This window comes from Miscanthus floridulus, chromosome 19 (assembly GCF_019320115.1).
Source record: "Miscanthus floridulus cultivar M001 chromosome 19, ASM1932011v1, whole genome shotgun sequence".
Lineage (NCBI taxonomy): Eukaryota > Viridiplantae > Streptophyta > Magnoliopsida > Poales > Poaceae > Miscanthus > Miscanthus floridulus.
The window spans coordinates 30280161-30300023 of record NC_089598.1 but is presented as its reverse complement, the minus strand read 5'-3'; the positions used below and the strand labels follow the sequence as shown (position 1 = coordinate 30300023).

At 46.9% G+C, this 19863-nt stretch overlaps 1 protein-coding gene and 1 pseudogene across 1 annotated transcript; one reads left to right on the top strand and one right to left on the bottom strand.

Annotated features, from left to right (window-relative positions):
- Nucleotides 1–14874: 14874 nt before the first annotated feature.
- On the top strand, nucleotides 14875–16695 carry LOC136525161 (pentatricopeptide repeat-containing protein At1g71060, mitochondrial-like). The gene has a single exon (XM_066518159.1). It carries the CDS (start codon nucleotides 14875–14877, stop codon nucleotides 16525–16527), a length of 1653 nt encoding a protein of 550 aa, XP_066374256.1. The 3' UTR covers nucleotides 16528–16695.
- Nucleotides 16696–17373: 678 nt separating this feature from the next.
- Nucleotides 17374–19683, bottom strand: LOC136525308 (suppressor protein SRP40-like; annotated as a pseudogene).
- Between the last annotated feature and the right edge of the window lie 180 nt (nucleotides 19684–19863).

The window sequence follows — 19863 nt, the reverse complement described above, 5'->3', positions numbered from 1 at the left end:
TATTCACCAAGAAGCTTGATGGGCATATCTTCATTTGTCAAATATATGTTGATGATATTATCTTTGGATCAACAAATGAAGACTCATGCAAAGAATTTGGTGAATTGATGTCGAAGGAGTTCGAGATGTCCATGATTGGTGACCTTACATTCTTCCTTGGTTTTCAAGTCAAGCAAATGAAAGAAGGCATCTTCATCTCTCAAGAGAAATACACAAAAGATCTTCTCAAGGGATTCAAGATGGATGAATGTAAGCCAATCAAGACACCAATGTCTACCAATGGACATCTCGACCTAGATGAGGGAGGTAACCCAGTTGATCAAACTCTCTACCGTTCCATGATTGGTAGCTTGTTATATTTGACCATATCTAGGCTCGACATCATGTTTAGTGTGTGTATGTATGCTAGATTTCAAGCTAATCCTAAGAAAACACATTTAATTGCCGTAAAAAGAATCATTAGGTATCTTAAGCATGCACCAAGCATTGGCCTTTGGTATCCCAAAGGAGCTATATTTGAATTAGTTGGCTATTCCGATTCGGATTATGCTGGTTGCAAAGTTGATAGAAAGAGCACATCCGGACGGTGCCATTTGCTTGGTAGATCACTTGTGTCTTGGTCCTCCAAGAAACAAAATAGTGTGGCTTTGTCCATCGTCGAAGCAGAATACATTGCCGTGGGTGCTTGTTGTGCACAAATATTATACATGAAACAAACTTTGCTAGACTATGGTGTAGTTCTAGAAAAGGTATCTCTTTTGTGCAACAATGAAAGTACGGTAAAACTTGCAAATAATCCGGTTCAACACTCTCGCACCAAGCACATAGATATCCGCCATCACTTTCTAAGAGATCATGTTGCTAAAAATGATATATCACTAGAAGGTGTAAGAACTGAAGATCAATTAGTGGATATCTTCACTAAACCACTAGATGAGGCTACATTTTGTAGATTGCGGAATGAGCTCAATGTACTTGATTTTAGTAACTTCACTAAAAATTAAGCTTGTGTTGTCCCTTGCATTCATTGTAATATACAAAATGTTTAACTTTTGGTAATGCATATAGGGCTTGTCTAACATGGTTAAGATAACCGCCGAAAAGCGTGTGAAGAAGCTTAACCTTGGATCAAACTTGACAAGCAACTAGATTTACTTACAAGTATTGCATATGCATGGATGTTGCTTTGTCGTTTTGTTCCATTTGCCCACTTATTGCCTATTTTCTTAAAAAGAATTATAGCCTAAGGCAAAAAAATATTTTGAAAAATATGAGGGTTTGAGAGAGGTCACTCATATCAGTCCCAATTGGTGTTTATTTGGATCTTATTCAAGTTGGGACTTGATTGGGAACAGGCAGCGCGAAGGAACATTGAAGATTTGCTGGAAAAGAGTGACCGGACGCTGCACTGGACTCTGCAGTCCAGCGTTCGGTCAGTTCACAGGAGGTGAACAGAAGCTGAAGGAGTGACCGGACTCTGTGTTTGGGCGTCCGGTCAGGAAGGGTTCCAGCGTCCGGTCGATCTACATGGCGTTTAAGCCAACTAACCAGACTCTGGCTGCGTCCGGTCATGGACCACCGAACGTGTCCAGTCACGATTCTAGAGGAATTGGACCTCTCTGGAATTGACCGGACACTGGGTGGTAGCGTCCGGTCGCTACCACCGGAGCGTTCGGTCAGTAGATATCGTGCGACTTCCGGCCTCTTTCTTGTTTTCTGTTTTTGATCCGCTGGGGGCCACTATATAATGTCGCGTACTCTTGACCTAACCGCTGTCATCACCGTACGCCCGTGTCCCAAGCTGAATGCCGCCGCTGCCCGCACACATGCTGCCGAGCCCCGCTCGCCTCTGCCCACGCCACCGTGCCTCCACCGCCACCGCGCCCGCATAGCTCTTCCCCACGCCAGCTCGCCGCGCCAGCGCCATCGCTAGCCCGCGCGCACACCGCAGCCCGCCCGTGCGCACACCGCTGACTTTTCTCGCACCGCCAGCACCTCCGTTTCCAGCGCCGTCGAGTCCTGCATCATGGTCTGCGCCGCCGTGATCTAGAGCTACCTCTCTGCAGTCCACTTCTAGGGTTGGTAAGGGTTTGACCTAATGCCATTGCCTCACTCGTAACCTAAATCATTTTCAAAGCATTGTTCTCCATTGCATCTAGGTCCATCGATTAACTGCTCACCACCAACCCTAACCCTAGCCGAGTCGGTGATTCCCCATGGGTCGCTTCCCTTCTTCTCGGATTGTCGGTTCGTCAGGTAGGAAGCCAGTCGTTTCTATTTCACATCTAAATTGCTTGCTCTAATAGGGTTTTGCATCTATTAGATATATCGTATTTACTCGTATATCCATCTATTCCATCGTGCAACGAGTCGGCATTGTTGAGGTGTCAGTGGTAGTTGACAGTCAACTCAGAGCCAAGCTCGCGAGTACGGATCGAGGCTAAGCCTTAAAAGTGTCAGTGGACAGTTGATCTTGTCAGCGATAGTTTTCTCTTATCAGATCAGATGGCTCGCACCAAGAATGTTGGTGGTGGTCTAGGAGATGATGATCGGAGGCCTCCGCCTCGCTTGCCTGTAGGAACCAAAGGCAAGGCGATGAAGCAGGTTGTATCAAAGAAGCGCAAGTACCCTAATGCAGAGACAGCGAGAGCAGCAACAGTAGCTGAGGCTACAGAGCGTGCCGAGAGAGGAGGTGCCCGTAGTGGAGTTGTCATTGTAGATCATCTAGCACCAGACGCGCAGGGCAGACTTAAGGAGATTGAGCATCATCATGGTAGTCTATCTGGGACTATCATGATGGCAGGACAACGTCTTCCTATTGTGGATCCTCAGCCTCAGGGGGGGTAACAGCAGGAGTCACAATAGTAGCTCCCACCAGCAGAGCCTCAGCCAGCTCAGGAGACACAGGAGGGACAACAGTCATAGCAGCCTCAGGAGGGTGAGGAGGGCCAGTAGGTCAAGGAGACCAAGCAGGCACCCCAGCCACAGCTATGCCACTCTAGTCGTACCCAGGTTCTAGTGTCACCGAGACCACCGACACAGCGGAGGGGATCATGTCCACCACCTCATCCACAGGGTCTGCCTCTAGTGATTCACCTTGACTTGAGGGCCACCATGGCCAAGCAGGTTCAACAGCTTCGCTTTGTGGAGTTTGATGTGTGGTTTCCACCCAGGAGTGATGAGAGAGCTGCAGAGGGTTTCTACACACCGCTCCAGGAAGACTTCTACAATGCATATCTGAACAGTGGGTCAGTTTTAAGATCTCAGTGGGTTTGCAGCATTAAGGCTATTGTCACAGCAGCTGGAGAGCATATCCGCCCCTACTTATCATATTTGCCAGGGCTAACAGATCTGATTGGCCAGACAGGATTGTATGTACCATCTTGGGTTCGACAGTTCTATGCTTCGCTCTACATTGACCCTCGGCACAGATTTATTCACTTTGCATTTAGAGACAGAGACTACAGGATGATGAGTCATAGGGCTAGGGAGATATTGAGGCTACAGGAGTAGCCTGTCAGGTTACATGAGGTATGTTATGGACAGCAACAGCCTCCTAGGCACCCTCATGGTGGTTTGGTGCCTCCTACAGATCTTGTACGTCATTGCTTCAAGGAGCCCTTTGGTGAGGGGTCGAGGAGGAACCCCAGTGACCTTACTCCTACAGCTAGAGTTCTAGAGGCTATCATTAGGAGGACACTACTTCCTAGGTTAGGATATAGAGAGGGTCTGACTCACCTATAGCTTTAGCTCCTCAATGCCCTGATGCAGTAGACAGTGTTTGATATTTGGGATCTTCTTCTATCTGAGATGGAGGACATGATAGCTGAGGGTTTCAAGGGTCACAGGTAGCTTCCATATGCACACTGGATCACATTTCTTATGCTCAAGGTTGTGCATGTTAGGACTCCTGAGATGGTTGCAGAGTACAAAGGTGCCACCACAGAGTTTCTAGCTTATAACATGGCATAGAGGATCAGGCATAGCACATCATAGGCACCCACTCAGCCTCACCATCGTCTAGATGTACCAGAGTCAGCAGCTCAGCAGGACGAGATTATCAGAGGCATAGCCGCTACTGAGGAGGAGCAGCTTGAGGCTCAGGAGGAGAGGAGCGAGTCTAGTGATAGTTCGAATGACGACTACCTGCCTATCCCTCAGATGCCTCCACGCAGACACGATGTAGAGGCCTGCAGTTCTAGCTCAGCTCCACCTACACCGCAGACGGACCCTGCTTTGATTGCTATTCTTGAGCGGATGCAGCAGGATCAGGCACGACAGGCTTAGGAGACCGCTGCCAACTTTGCACAGTTTTAGGCTCGTCAGGACGAGTTCTAGCTACAGTAGCAGGTCCTCCAGCATCAGCAGTAGATGCATCAGCAGCAGTTACTCATGCAGCAGCAGCTTATGGGATTTATGCAGCATGTAGTAATAGCACTTGGGGCTCCACAGTCACTGCCTTCACCCTAGCTTGCTTAGCCTGCCACCACTACGACGACTCCAGTAGTATAGCCCAGTGGGCTTCAGAGTCAGGGACAGCCTCCAGCTTCGTTTGCCTCTCCCATAGTACAAGTGTCCCAGTGGTTATCCTCGCCAGTGGTAGCCCCGCAGTTCACACCATATCATATGGGCTTCACACCAGACCAGTCACCCTTGCTATTTGTGTTTGACACGTTAGTCTCCAGGAGTCTTGGAGCATCTTTCAGTGAGTTGACAGGGATGCCTACACCACCACATATGTATGCCCCAGGTCCTTCTACAGCAGCTCCTGTTGCCGTGACCACTCAGAGGCTCCCTTCTTCTGTCGCATCTTTAGATCCTACGATAGATATACCAGCAGCATCACAGGTAGCACCTACCCCAGCTCAGACCCAGCCCGCTTTAGAGACACTTCTAGCCACAAAGGGTCAGTCAGTACAGAGCTCAGGGTCAGATGATGATGGCACCCAGTTCTAGCTTGCCCCTCATACCTTAGCGCCCGGCTCGTCCGCTGCAGCCCCGCCTATCGACCCTTAGGTTTTGGTGTTTGACGCCAAAGGTGGAGAGGGTTTGAGTATGTAGACTCAGGGGGAGCGAGTTTTAGGGGGAGTCTAGTTTGCTTTTAGTATATTTTATCCATTTGGAGTTTTATTTGTGTGATACACTATTACTATTATGCATTTGTGTGTTTACTTTCATGCATACTATTATATCTATGTGATAGTGATATCTATGTGATTGTGATATATGACATGTGTGCTCTCTACTTTGAATTCCTTTATATGTCATATCACTTGTGCTATGCTCATTTGCTTTTGCTTCCGCGTTTATACTCTGATGCAAATGAGTTTTATTTCTTGTACTCATGCTTATTTCATATCTTTTGAGTACATCGTGTTGGTTTGGGTCATATAAGCTTGCCTATCTACTTTGTTCTTATTGACAAAAGCTTATATGAACCAAGCATATCAAAAACCTCACTCTTTCACATACTCGAGGTGGTATTGTCATCAATCACCAAAAAGGGGGAGATTGAAAGCATCTAGGCCCCTAGTTGGGTTTCGATGATTAATGACAATACAAGATTACTATGACTAACATGTGTTTTGCAGAGGCGATTAAGTTAGGTCATGGCAATGGAGATCAATTAGGCAATCAAGGTGGTCATGCCCCTACGATGGAAATCATTTCAGTTTTTAAAGGATGGACGACAAGGTTAAGGATGACTAGTTCTAAGTGTCGATTGGAGTTAGAGTGACACTTAGAGTAGTTTAGGACTTTGTTTTTCCTTTGGCCATACTATTAAGGGGGGGTATGGATGGGTAGCTTGACCTAGATGAGTCTAGTGAGTTAGGTATGGTGCACACTTGTTGAAACTAGCACTAGGTAGCTCCACAACAGCTCTATGATCCTATGGAGCAAACTTCATTCACATATGTTCGAGAGTTGGAAGTGAATGGAGGGTCAAATACTGACCGTACGCTGGCTCCGGTGCGACCGAACGCTGGCCGCAGGGTCTGGTCAGTTCATTTGATCAAGGAGATTGCGTTCGGTGCGACCGGATGTTGAGTGGTCAAGTGACCGGACGCTGAGAGGCAGCGTCCGATCGACTCCAATAAGGTTCCAGAGAAGGAATTCCACGACCGAACGTGACCGGTCAATATTGACCGGACCCTGAGGATCCAGCGTCTGGTCGAGTACAGTAAGCATCCAGTGAGGGTTTAATGCGACCGGACGCGTCCGGTCAGTGGTGATCGGACCCTGCCAGCGTCCGGTCAACACTTAATCACTGGTGTGTGGGTTGAACTGACCGAAGCGTCCGGTTAACATGACCAGAGCGTCCGGTCACCCCACAGAGGCACATAACGGTTCATTTTTCAGGCTGCCTTATAAATAGAAGCTCCACTCATGTGTGGAGTCACTTTTGCTTATTCCAACAGCTGAGAAACACGTTTGTGAGTGCCAAGAAGAGCAAGGTCCTAGTGAGATGATTGAGATTCGTGAATCCAAGAGAGTAGCCTCATTAGTGAATCAAGAGTAGCAAAGTGTGCATCCACCGTTCTCATTAGGCTTCGAGTGGTCAAGCGAGAGTTCGTGCTTGTTACTCTTAGTGATCACCGTCACCTAGACGGCTTGGTGGTGATTGGGAGCTTGGTGATCACCCAGCGGAGCTTGTGGGTGACCCAATTCAAGTTGTGAGCGGTTTTGGGTGATTCGCTGTGACGGAGTGTCGAAGAATGAACCCATAGAAAGCACTTGATCCTTGCGCGGATCAAGGAGGAGCTACACCCTTGCGTGGGTGCTCCAACAAGGACTAGTGGGGAGTGGCGACTCTCTGATACCTCGGCAAAACATCGCCGCGTTCCTCTCTCTATTTACTTTGAGCATTTACTTTGAGCATTTACTTTGAGCAATTCAATACTTGTCTTTACATTCATAGAATTGCCATGCTAGAGTAAGTTTGGAACATAGGTTGCAAGTCCGTTGTGCGTTAGATTAATAGAAACACTTTTCTAGGCATAAGGGGTTAATTGGGCTAACCGTAGGATTTAATTATTGCAAGAAAATTTAGAATTAGCCAAATTCACCCCCCTCTTGGGCATCTTGATCCTTTCAAGCCCTATGTCCAGTCGGTGTTAGCCTTTGCGTTGGATTGATTGTAAAGTGTTGTGTTACCTTATCTTCTGCTCTCCCCATCTAAGGAGCCCTGCCCCCCTTTATATAGTCAGGAGGCCAGAGTCCTAGTCGGTTTATAATGTAGAGTCCTAGTAGGATTACATGGTAGTATTACTACTAGGATTACATAGGAGGAATCCTAATCAAACTAGATCTCCTCTCTTCCTTGTGGTGTATCCCGTGGATCCCACATCGACACCCCCCCAGTGCTTTGGTTATGGGGACAGACGAGGGGATTTTTTTAACCTTAGCCTGAAATTCGCTCCCATAGGGAGTCGAATCTAGGACCTAAGGAGTGCCGCTGGGTCACCTAACCGTTTGAGCTAGGCGCCCTTTGGCCCCTCTCGGTTTCTTCCTATCCCTAACCCGCCCAATCTCTTGAATCGATGAATTTGACCTTGGATACTTGGATTTGATCCATACATCTTCGCGAGCAAGGTATCCTCTCTCCCCTTATCATTTTTACGCATTGATTTGGTATATATTATGTCTATTTTGCAACCCTAGATACATTATTACCTAATGTTTGAAATGATTTTTTTATTTTTTGTATTATGTAATGGTAGGATGTCAAGGCGTGGTAAAGCTAGTAAGCCAAGGTAATCTCTTATCATCGTGTTATATTATGTTTTCATTTATATGCAACAAATAGAAAACCCTAGGGTTAGGGTTTAATGTTCATTGCTTTCGGTTCTTAGAACAAATTTGGTTCAATTGTAGTTATGGCCGGATGACCAGAAACGCCTTCGACCCGTTGCCTCTGCCTAGTGGTGTTCCAGTGCCGATGTGCGTTTGCGGCGATCCCTGCAAGGTAGCCAAGTCCGATGAAGAGGACACATATAGGCAGAGGTATTGGATGTGTGCCAATTTTGCGTTTGAGCCTACACTTCGTCAGCGCCGCATTTACAAGATGGTGAGAAATTGATGTTGTTTAATATTTATTTTGTGTCAAATGAAGTCTTGCATGATTTATTTGTTTTGTAACAATTGCATTTGTTGCAGACCCCTCCACCGCTCTGTGATTTTGAGCAGTGGATAGACACTGAGATCAAGTCGGAAGACAAGGAGTGGATGCATAAACTGTTATGATAGGAGGCAGAGGACAAGGAGATGATAGAGAAGAGACGCAAAGAGGAGGCTCTAGAAAAGGAGCACAAGGAAGAGGAGGAAAGGAGGCGTGTCGCTTCGCACAGGGAGGAGAGGGAGAGGAAGCTTGAGCGTGTGCTCTGAGCGAAGGCAACGATGGAGGAGAATCCCGATGCCCAAAGGAAAAGAAAGTGGCCTCGTTGCACTCAGTAGTCTTCATGACTTACTAGTTCTATGGTTTAGGCCCCGTTTGCTTGGAGGAATCTGGAGGAATCTGTGAGAGAAAAACACTGTTCCGGATAAAAAAAAGAAGCGGATCAAGCCGGTTTGAACAATGTTGTCTAATCTTGGATTATGCATTTGTGTTATCATGTAATGCACTTTTAGTTTATCGTCATGTACTTCAAATGTTGTTATGTTGATTAATGTGCTCTATTATAGAACATTTCATAGTGTTGTTGGTTTCATTATTTGTTGTCATAATATTAAGTTTAATATTGCATAGGTAGTGAAACGAGTTCACGTAGTGCAAATAAATCATAACGAAGTAGTGTATTACCTAATTCAACACACACAAGACATGAAATGACATGTGATAACATGTACCAAACTAGAGTACAGAGGTCCTGGACTAAACCTAACATGCCTTAGGTAATTGAAGCAAACAACAAGCATATGAAATGGCATGTGAGAACATGTGCCAAACAAGGGTACATATTTCCTAGTAGTGTGGCCACATAGCAAATTGTGTTGCACCTTCTCTATAGTATCCTCCCATTGTTGGTGGTGGCGGCGGTGGGGGTGGCGGTGGAGGACCCTTGTTCATGTGATTATGGCAGGTGCAATATGGATCATTGCAGAGTGCCTCCTATGAACTGGCACCATTGTTTGTTGTTGTCATGTTCGTCGTCCTTGTAACCGCTGCTAACTTCCCTTTCTAGATCGAAGATACGGTCCTGCATGTAGTAGATGTACTCCGCATGTGGATAAATAGGTCGAGGATCGACCCACCTAGTGAATCCATAGTTTTCTTCGGCCAAGGAAGACTGCAATAAGTATGTCATGTAAGTTGTATAGAAGAGGAACATATTGAAGAAAGAATTAGTAATAGCAATTACCCATACTCGCGAGCATTTGAAGAAATGACGACCTCCATCTATTCCATCGGTGAACATCTGCACTAGACAGTCCTCACCATGCGCCCTGCAACCGCCCTCAGCTCCAGCCGTCCAGGCTCCAGCCGGCCCACAACAATTGAGCTGCCCCCGCACGGCGCCCCACGACTCTGACGCGCCTCCACAGAAGCGCCCCCTGGCCGGCTGGCCGCTAGCCCCTGCCCCTGCCCCCGCCCCCTGGTGAGTCACTAAGAGTCTCCTTCCCTTTAGGATTAGGGATTGTGAAATTGTGCTTAGGGATTGTGCATTTGTGAAATAGGTGTGTGTTTCTATATTTTAATGGCCAGTGGTTTGCTCATTTGCATAGCTTAGGATGAAATCAAATCCTAATTTGTGATTTAACATTGCAGTTAAGTGGGTCTGATGTGCCATTTTCTGCTTCTCTGTTTGTTGTCAGGAAGTTGAAGCATGAAGAACAATATATATTTTTGTTTTTGCAAGTTTTGAATTTAAAGTATTATATAAGACTTTTAAACATATTATTATTATCATTTGTTATTTTCTACTTGTATATCGAACGATTTAAATAATCTTGTAGTTGTATATCCAACTATCTATTGAATTACGTATATGTATTGCATTTTATATTTCTTGCTAGGCTTACCCTGGGTTCAAATCCTAGGTCTACCACTGGAGCCACACCTCCACCGTCGTATTAGGCCCTGTTTAGATTCTAAAAATTATCATCTCAAAGTGTCACATCGAATCTTGCGGCACATGCATGGAGTACTAAATGTAGACGAAAAACAAAACTAATTGCACAGTTGGGTGAGAAATCGTGAGACGAAACTTTCAAACCTAATTAGTTCATAATTAAATACTAATTGCTAAATACAAACAAAAGTGCTACAGCAGCCAAAACCAAAAAAATTTGCCAACTAAACTCGCCCTTACTTATCCACCAGCAGGAAGAAGCCTCGATCAGGCCAGTACAAAGCCCCGTACTCGCCTCACCGGCTGCGGCACTGACAGCCCCGTACTCGCCTCACCAATGCGTCGTCCGGACCACGAGTGGCTACAGTGAAAGGTGAATGCCAACTTGCCAAGGCACTCTCCATCTGGTCCGGACACCAAGCGGCTGCAGTGAAAGGTGAACACCAAGGCCCCCTTGATCAGTTATCTATTTGGATTCAGTTAATTTAGAGAGTGTTTAGTTCTTTAGTTGCTCCTAAAATTTATATCATATCAAACATTTAGATAATAATAAAGAGCATTAAATATAGATTAATTATAAAACCAATTACATAGATAGAGGCTAGACGATTTTTTAAGTATAATTAATCTGTTATTAGCACATGTTTATTATAGCACTATGTTGTCAAATCATGGACCAATTAGGCTTAAAAGATTCGTCCCGCAAATTAGTCATAAGTTATGTAATTAGTTTTATAATTAATCTATATTTAATACTCCATACATTTGTCTAAACATTCGATGTGACAGAAATTTTAGGAGTACCAGCAGAAACCAAACACCCCTTAGCTTACAGTTCGACGGAATAAAAATTGCACAGTGATCAGTTAACTATTTTGATTATACATGTGTCCGTTTACCTTATGGGTTAACTGGACGCCTAGCTCTTGCCTCACCAATATTGAAGACCATCCGCTCAGTACACGTTCAGTCATTTGCACGACGAAATCCTCATATCTGCCTGCTGTTTTTTATATATATATTTATACTGCTTTTCCAACTTTACAATATGTTGGAATACTTGTCTTTTTTCAATTGATGGTCAATCTGGTGGAGTGACTGAGTGATTCCTGTAATTTTGGAGATGCCCTATCTTAAGCCGCTACCACCATCGCCTCTTTTTCCCTGCTTTTAGCTTTGCGTCTTTATACAGTTAACTATTAGTATATTATTTTGTGTCTATATTCCTTTGAATCCTTTGAAGCAGTGGATAAAAGAAACTCCTAAATCCTAACGGTCTTGGACTACCGACCAGGATTGAGCATTGAGCTCAGTTTCTGGAGCTGTTTCAGATGCAAATAAGTCAAATGAACTACAGCATAAAAATAAGGATTATTTGGATTCATGCCATTATAATTTCGATGTTCGGAGAAACGCCATTACTATTCGTCTATTTTGAAGCATGTCATTATAATTCTTCGTTTCCCATAAAATGCCACTGAATACGTATGGACACAGCCTGGGCCCAGCTGCAGGCGTATACGAAGACGTATACTTCATCACCCGTGTCACTGACACGCGGAGCCCACATGTCATCTTCCTCCTCCTCTCTCTCTCTTCGGCTCTCTCTCTCCATCCCGACGCGGCCACGGTGGGCGCTGCTGAGCATGGCAATGGCGGCCCCGGTGGCGCGCCGGTGGCCCCCTCCCCCTCCGCCTCCTTCCTCTCTCTGCTCTTGACCTCCTCTCTCTTTGCCTCTCTCTCCCCACGTGGCGGCGCAACTAGGCAGATAGGACGAGGCGGCGGCGCATCGGCCGGCTAGTGGCGCGCGGTCGATGGCCGCCCCCTACCACGACGGCGCACTGGCGCGGCCCCGGCCACAGTCAGCACCCCACGGTGGGCTCGGATCTGGCGGCAGTGTACCCCGGCGTGCACTGCGCCGCCGCGGCTGGCCCTGATCCAGCGTCTCGATCTCGTGCGCTCCCTCTCCGCTCGCCGGCCCTCCTCGCGCCGCCGTCTCTCTTTCCCCCTCTCCCCGTGCGGCGACGCATCGGCTAGCCCTCCCTCTCTCTCTCCCTCTCCTCTCCCGATGTGGTGGTGCACCAGCCGGCGGTGGCCGCGGCCACGGCCATCCCCTCCGCTCCCCCGCGCGCCGTGCGCACCTCTCCCTCTCTCCCCTCTCCCGATGTGCCTTAGTGCAGGTGGGTCCCTGCCATGGCATGGCCGGCGCAGGGCAGAAGCATGGCCTCGAGGCCGCTCGTCCTCGTCTCCGAGTTTCATCTTAGTTTGGCCATGTGCCTCTTAGGGAGGAAGGAGGCGGAGGGGGAGGGGGCCACCGGGCGTGCTGCTACTGCTCGTGGGCTGCCGGCGTGCTGCTGCTGCTGCTCGCCGTGGCCGTGGGCGCGTCGGGATGGAGAGAGAGAGGAGGAGAGGAGGAAGAAGAAGATTACATGTAGGGCCCGCGTGTCAGTGACAGGGGTGATGAAGTATACGTCTTCGTATACGCCTGCAGCTGGGCCCAGGCTGTGTCCATACGTATTCAGTGACATTTTTGTGGGAAATGAAGAATTCTAATGGCATGCATCAAAATAGGCGAATAGTAACGGCGTTTCTCCAAACATCGAAAATTATAATAACATGAATCCAAATAACCCTAAAAATAAGTAGAGTCTGTATATATGATTTAAGATCTAAGTACAAGTGATTCAAATGAATTAAATCAGTTGAGGAAAACATGTTCAGAAAAGGGATTTACAGCGACAACTGTACACTGATGCTTTATTCCTTCTCTTTAACCATTGTCTGGGACAAACAGAGAATTGAGCATTGGGCTCAGTTTCTTGAGCTGTTTCATATGTAAATAACTTCAATGAACTGTACCATAAATCAGCAATTGTGTTAAACTGTCCTTGTTGTCTATTTCAAGTCCATTGGCAAAATATTAGTTGCAATATCTCCAGTTGTAGTTTCACCTTTGTTAGCTACTGACTGCACGTGCAAGATGCTTTGCCTTGGTTACTGCATTTAAAGGTTTGCCTTAGCTGCTGCATTTTAAAGGTTTACCTTAGCTACTGCATTTATAGGTTCATTATCCTTATTCATCAATTCGGTCGCAAAAGAGGTAATATAGAAAATAATTCATTGGAAACCTGCTCCATTGTTGTGAGATCATTGGTACGAAAGAGACGATACAGACCATCATTCAAGGAATAAATCAAACATATCTACTAGACCTGAACCTTCATCCGACTTCAGATACGTGTTTATATTGAAGAAAGTTTCACAAAATACGAGCTGAACCTTCATCCAAGTCTTAGCTTCATCCATCTCAGTGCTTCTACTTGCGTCTTCTGGTCCATAAAGAAGTTATTAACAAAAGGGGTCTTCTAGATCGTAAGTAACCGACCAGTATTCTATCTAACAGCTAAGCATTTGACGAGGTTGCAAATGTTGAATTTTTTTGGGGGCTGAATTGCTTGATACCCTTTGTCCTACTGTAACTTGCAGGCTTTCCATGCAATAGATAGAATGTTTGTTTCCTGCACATAATTAGTGGATGAATGGTATCTATTTTGAGTGGGTGAATTAATTAGAAAAGTTTCCATCTCACATGTATTTTTGTATAATCAGACATGCCCAGGAACCTAACAGAGGTTGTGCACGCCTAAGTCCTAACTAAGAGGGGGATATAAACATTCTTAAGTGGACACTCTGAATCAACCTTTTCAAATCTATTTTCAAACTAAGAGGGGATATATTTCTTTCTCCTCTTAAGATGTTTATCTTTTTTTTCCCCTATGTTTGATCTTTGTTAGTACAAGCTATATTTATATGTGTTTTCTCCACAGCATCAGAAGTACTTTGCATGATTTTTGTAGAAAGAATTATGGTAGCTGAATGGCCGCTAGCCATCCTAGGCACAAATGGTTCAGCTTAGATGCTGATTTGTGAACAATAGAAAATGGTAATCTTCACTTTCAGCTATCAAACATGTTCGTTGCCTCTTATCGTCTTCTTTGTGAACTACAATCTGAATGGAAATTTGTGCATAGCTACAATGATACACTTGGTGGAAATGTATTTCTAACTCCTTTCAGTTTACTTCCCTGATCACCTTGCTTCTACTGATGAGTTTTCAGGTTCAAACTAGGTTCTGTTTCCCAAAAAGTGGAGCTACAAGATAACAACTGAGCTATGGGTACACATTGAAGTTTAACAAGGATCTGTTACATGAGCTGGGAAGAAAATTGGTTAGTATTGCTACCTGTTTGAAATGTTTTAGATGAAAATAACTATGCATGGGTGAAATAAGCAATATTCTAAAAATGTAGGATCCTACTGATGATTTTTTGGATAGATAATGCTGTATTTAATACTTCCACGTGCTAAGGTGTTACATGTGGTTGGCCGAACCACAGGTAAATCCCTAGCACCGGCAGACATATATAGCACATGAGGGCTTGGAACCAGTTCACTAGGTACTGGTCACAGTTTGTAAAATATGACCATAAGAATACTTATGAAATTAATCATTTGCAGTCTTGCAGACTACTGTTTGAACCACAAGTTTACACTAATTTAGAGTTGCACACTTTGGTAACTGACATGTTACTCTGCACTTTGTGCATATAATTAGTGAACTGGCATGTTACTCATTTTGTTTGTGCAGTTATTTGGATAGTAGAAGGACAAAGAACTTTTGCATCTAGGCATCTAGCACTAGTGCAGGCGCTGCCACGCCCTCCCGTCCTGATTGTCCTCCCACCGCTCACCGCCACTGCAAAATCATTTGTCCCTCAAACCCTCCTCTCAGAACCACGATTTGATGCATCACCTCGCCCGCCCAGCATCCACCCTGCTCGGTAGCTCCGTGAGGAGTGGCCCCTGCGCGCTCACTACAGATGCGCAAGGATTGTTCGACGAAATGCCTCCACCTGCTCCACCAAAACTGCCATGCCACACACTGTTTGGCCATGCCTGCCAGGTGCTCGGCCGAACGCACGCTTCAGGGTTTTGTACTGTGGCTCGGCGGTCCACGGATGAGCACGCCAGTGCAGAGCCACTGCGATTCACAGTCGCGCCGGGCGACGCCTTTGGGGATGGCCCCCTTGTGGGCATGTCAGAGGCTGCTAAGGTGGTGTGTCGTATTGTGTCCACACAACCAGAACCAAGGATTGCGTCGACGCTTGATGCGCTTGGGGTGGCCATGTCTCCAGAGCTGGTAGCTGAAGTGCTCGAGAACTTGAGCAATGCTGGGATGCTAGCACTTGCCTTCTTCCGCTGGGCAGAGAGGCAGGAGTGCTTCAGTTACACGACTGAGGGCCTCCACAACCTGATTGAGGCGCTCGGCAAGATCAAGCAGTTCAGGTTGGTGTGGAGCTTGGTGGAGACCATGCGGTGCCGGGGGTTGCTGTCTAAGGACACATTCAAGCTCATCGTCCGAAGGTATGCTCGGGCTAGAAAGGTCAAAGAGGCTGTAGAGACATTCGAGAAGATGAGCATTTTTGGGCTTAAAACTAAGTTGTCGGATTACAACTGGCTGATTGACACGCTAAGCAAATCCAAACAAGTGAAGAAGGCGCAAGCCATCTATAAGGAGATGAAGAGGAAGGGTAAGTTTGTACCTGATTTGAAAACCTACACTGTCCTCATGGAAGGTTGGGGCCATGAGAAAGATCTGTTGATGGTGAAAACGATGTACCAAGAAATGATTGATGCTGGCATTAGGCCTGATGTTGTTGCCTACGGGATGCTGATTAGCGCCTTCTGCAAGTCTGGCAAATGTGATGAGGCCATCAAGGTGTTCAACGAGATGGAAGCAAGTGGTTGCATGCCAAGTCCTCATGTGTACTGCATGCTTATCAATGGCCTTGGCTCAGAGGAGAGGCTTGATGAAGCTTTGAAGTACTTTGAGCATTATAAGAAAAGTGGGTTCCCCATGGAGGTGCCTACGTGCAACGCAGTAGTTGGAGCTTACTGCAGAGCCTCAAAGTTTCAGCATGCTTTCAAGATGGTTGACGAGATGAGGAAGTGTAAAATTGGTCCAAATTCCCGTACTTACGATGTAATTCTTCATTATCTGATAAAATCACAGAAATTTGAGGAGGCTTATAATATATTCCAGAGAATGCGAATGGACGGCTGTGAGCCTCAGCTCAATACTTATACAATGATGGTTGGCATGTTCTGTAGTAACGGAAGAGTTGATATGGCATTGAAGGTGTGGAAGCAAATGGGGGAGAGAGGTGTCCTCCCATGTATGCATATGTTTTCGGCATTGATCAATGGGTTATGCTTTGAGAACAGGCTCGAAGAAGCTTGCGTATATTTCCAGGAGATGCTGGACAGAGGAATTAGGCCACCTGGTCAGCTTTTCAGTAATTTGAAGGAAGCTCTTGTTGAAGGAGGGAAAATAAGTTTGGCACAATTGATGGCTTCGAAGTTGGACGCAATAAGGAAAACACCTTTTCGTGGTTAAGAAGTGCTTTTGTTCATAAAAAACAGTGAAGCGCCTCTTACCCAGTCACAATATTTGGGCATACCAATAGCTCCAGCAATGGACAAAAGCAATGTGTACTTCAGATCACAGAAACGAAATTTTGGCTATCAACTAAATAGTCTTTGTATGAAAACGTGATGAAATCAATATAAGATGCTTATATTCGTGAGTTTGCCAAGAGATTTGCTGTGTAAGTAACTAACCAAAAAAAAACCCCAACTTCAGCAAGTTTCATTGTCTTTGTGTAAGTTTATCATGACTTGCGCTGTTGCTTCTATTTACTCGTGAGAAAATGCATATTGCATTCAAAATAATAAAAGCAAAGCAAATTAAATATTCCACGGCGGGTTTGGGTAAACATTGACTGGGCCACATTGGATAAACGGGATGATGGCTAACCTGCTGGCTGCTGCATCCAGTGTGCCCGACTTGGACCAATTGTCTAGGAGTAGATCGTATATCTTGCATCTGTCTACGAAATTGGCTTTGCTCCAAATGCAGTCGCACGTCGTATATCTTTAGATTGCATCTGTCTACGAAATTGGCTTTGCTCCAGATGCAGTCCAATTATACGTGGGTAAATCTGGGTTAGGAACATATATTTTGTATTGCAATGCTGCGGACAGTTTTTCCCCCAGAATATATGAATATTTTCATTCTTAGACTGCAAACATAGCTAGCCATATACAACTTCTTCAGCATATATTAACCTGATGTATACTTGTCTAGAAGTACAACACAATGGCGCAATGTTAACTGGTTTCAAGGCAATATACATCAGGTTCACTAGACTGATCAATGCTCGATAAGCTTTTGTAGGGCTCAACACTCGACAGCATACAGATTACAACATCACAAGTACATCATACTGTGCGACAGAAAGTACAGCCGGATTACATAAACACTAATACATCATGTATGATTTGAACCTACTGTAATAAGTTTCCAATAGGTCTTGGAGTATCTAGTGGATCCTTTGCCATCTCCGTGGTCTGCTACTATGATTTCAAGAAGAGCCCAAGTAGACTCTGCACCGGGCAGCCATGACGAGCAGGAAAAAGCCGCTCCGAGGTGACAGCGTACTCCACCGGGGTGGTGATCCCTAGCTGCCTCAAGTGTCCCGGGTGTATCCAGTCGAAGATGGGCTTCGCCTTCGCGTTCCTCTCCATCTCTTCTAGCTTTTCGTAGGCTCTCTGCCTCTCGCGCTTCTTCTCAAAAGCCTTGGCATAGAAATGACCAACGGTGCCTTGTGCAGCCACAGCCCTCTCGCGCTTCTTCTCATAACCCTTGGCATAGAAACTGACGAACAGTGCCTTGTGCAGCTGGCTGTGGCTTCGATGGCTCGGGACTGGACGGTAGGAGGCAGGCTGCTTCTGACGCATTGGCCATTGGCAGATCCTGTACTGTTGACGGTTTCAGCAAACTTCTCTGCAGCCACAGGGGAGGTGCCGTGCTCTTCTTCTATCTCGCCATCTTCAAGTAATGAACTGTTGCTTCTTCGGCTGTTCCTAGGTTTCAGCAAACTCCTCTTCAGCGATAGGGACTGAGAACCTTGTGTGGCATTGCCATGGGAGAGGCGTCGGTCTTGGGAAGAACTTCAGGAGCCGGATTGATTGTCACACACTCAGTCGTCGGAGCCAGAGTCGCTGCTGTCGGAATCTGATGAATCGCTGCATGAAGATCCAGATGAACTGCCGCCGCTGGTGGAGGATCCAGACGAACTGCTAGAGCTGCGGTTGCTGCTGGGGCTTTTTGCTGTTTCAACAAACTTCTCGGTTGCAACAGGGCCTGTGTCGCCGCATATGTCGACCTCCTCCTCCTCTGTCATCTCTCCGTCTTCGAGATTCGTGGCGGTGAGCAAAGGCCCTTGGTTGGCATTGCTATGGCAGAGGCGTCGGCCTTGGGAATGGGAAGAACGGCAGGAGCCACATTGCTTGTCATGCATTCATTGTCAGAGTCTAAGTCGCTGTGGTCTGAATTTGATGAATCGCTGCAAGAAGATCCAGATGAACCATCACTGCTGCTGGAGGATCCAGACGAACTGCTGTTGCTTGGGCTTTTTGCGGTCTCAGCGGTTGCAACAGGGCCAGTGTCGCCGCATATGGCGCCCTCTTCCTCTGTCATCTTTCCGTCTTCAAGTATTCGTGGCGGTGAAGAAAGGCCCTTACATGCCACAACAGGAGAAGCATCGCCGCAATCCGTGGTGGCACTACAATCCTCTTCGATGAACTCACCTTCCTCTAGTTCACGGGAAGATGAGCGACTAATGGATCTGCAGACGTTCATCGACTCCTCTTTCTGCTGCCGACGCTTCTCTTCTTCAGAAAACTCGTCCAGCAACTTCTGCAGCTCTAACATGGCGGAGCGCGTCATGGATCCCAGATCGATCTCTATCTCCCCAGCCTTTTCGTTTGTGTGACCGGTGCACTCCTTGTTCAGGAACTCGAGGATGCGCGTCGGCATGTTCGACGAGAGCGACGACAGTCGGGTAACCAAGCTGAAGATCTCGTCCTGAGATATCCGGGGCTCGATTATCTCCACGGTTGGCGTCGTCCTCCTTTTCTTGGCACATGCAGCCTGATCGGACTTCGATATCCGGGGCGGAGGCTCGATGATCTCCAGGGGTGGCATCGCCTTTCTTCTCTTGGCACATGGAGTACGGTCGGCCTCCATGGCCTCTGATCGGGCTTCTGCGGCCAAGAAACGCCCGTCCTTGCCGCGGCGAGGTGCCGCGCGGCCCTTGTCGATATTCTTGCGCACCACGAGCTCGGCCTTCCTGAGGATGCCGCGGAGCGCCTCCATCTCCTCGCCGAGCCTCTTCCTCAGCACCTGGCGCGGATCAGGGGCGGAGAGTTCGGACGGAGCCAAGTCCATCGTCTTCGAGCGGAGTTCGTCGCGCGCTGCGACTCGGCCATAGCCAGGCATCTTCTTGGCGGTGGGTGCGGTCGCCTGCGTCCTCTCGCTCGCGCTACGCGAAATGGCGGCGGTTGCGGTCGCCTGCGTCCTCTCGCTCGCGCTACGCGGAAATGGCGGCGGCCGGCGTCGCGCGTGTCGACGGATGGGGAGGGAGGATGGCGGTGGCTGGCGTGAGACGTACGTGGGCTGGAGTCGCCCCTCTGGATCGGGCCTTATAAGAAAGCGGTATTGATCGTGATTTGTGTCCGACTCCGACACAGACACGAATCACCACGGGGTGATAACGCCGGCATACGAACAATTCTCCAATACACTCAACCGCCTCCTCTTATGGGCAATTGTAACCCAAAAACCCTAGTGGATCAAAATCCATCTGGGATTAGGCTCGAGGGCACATAA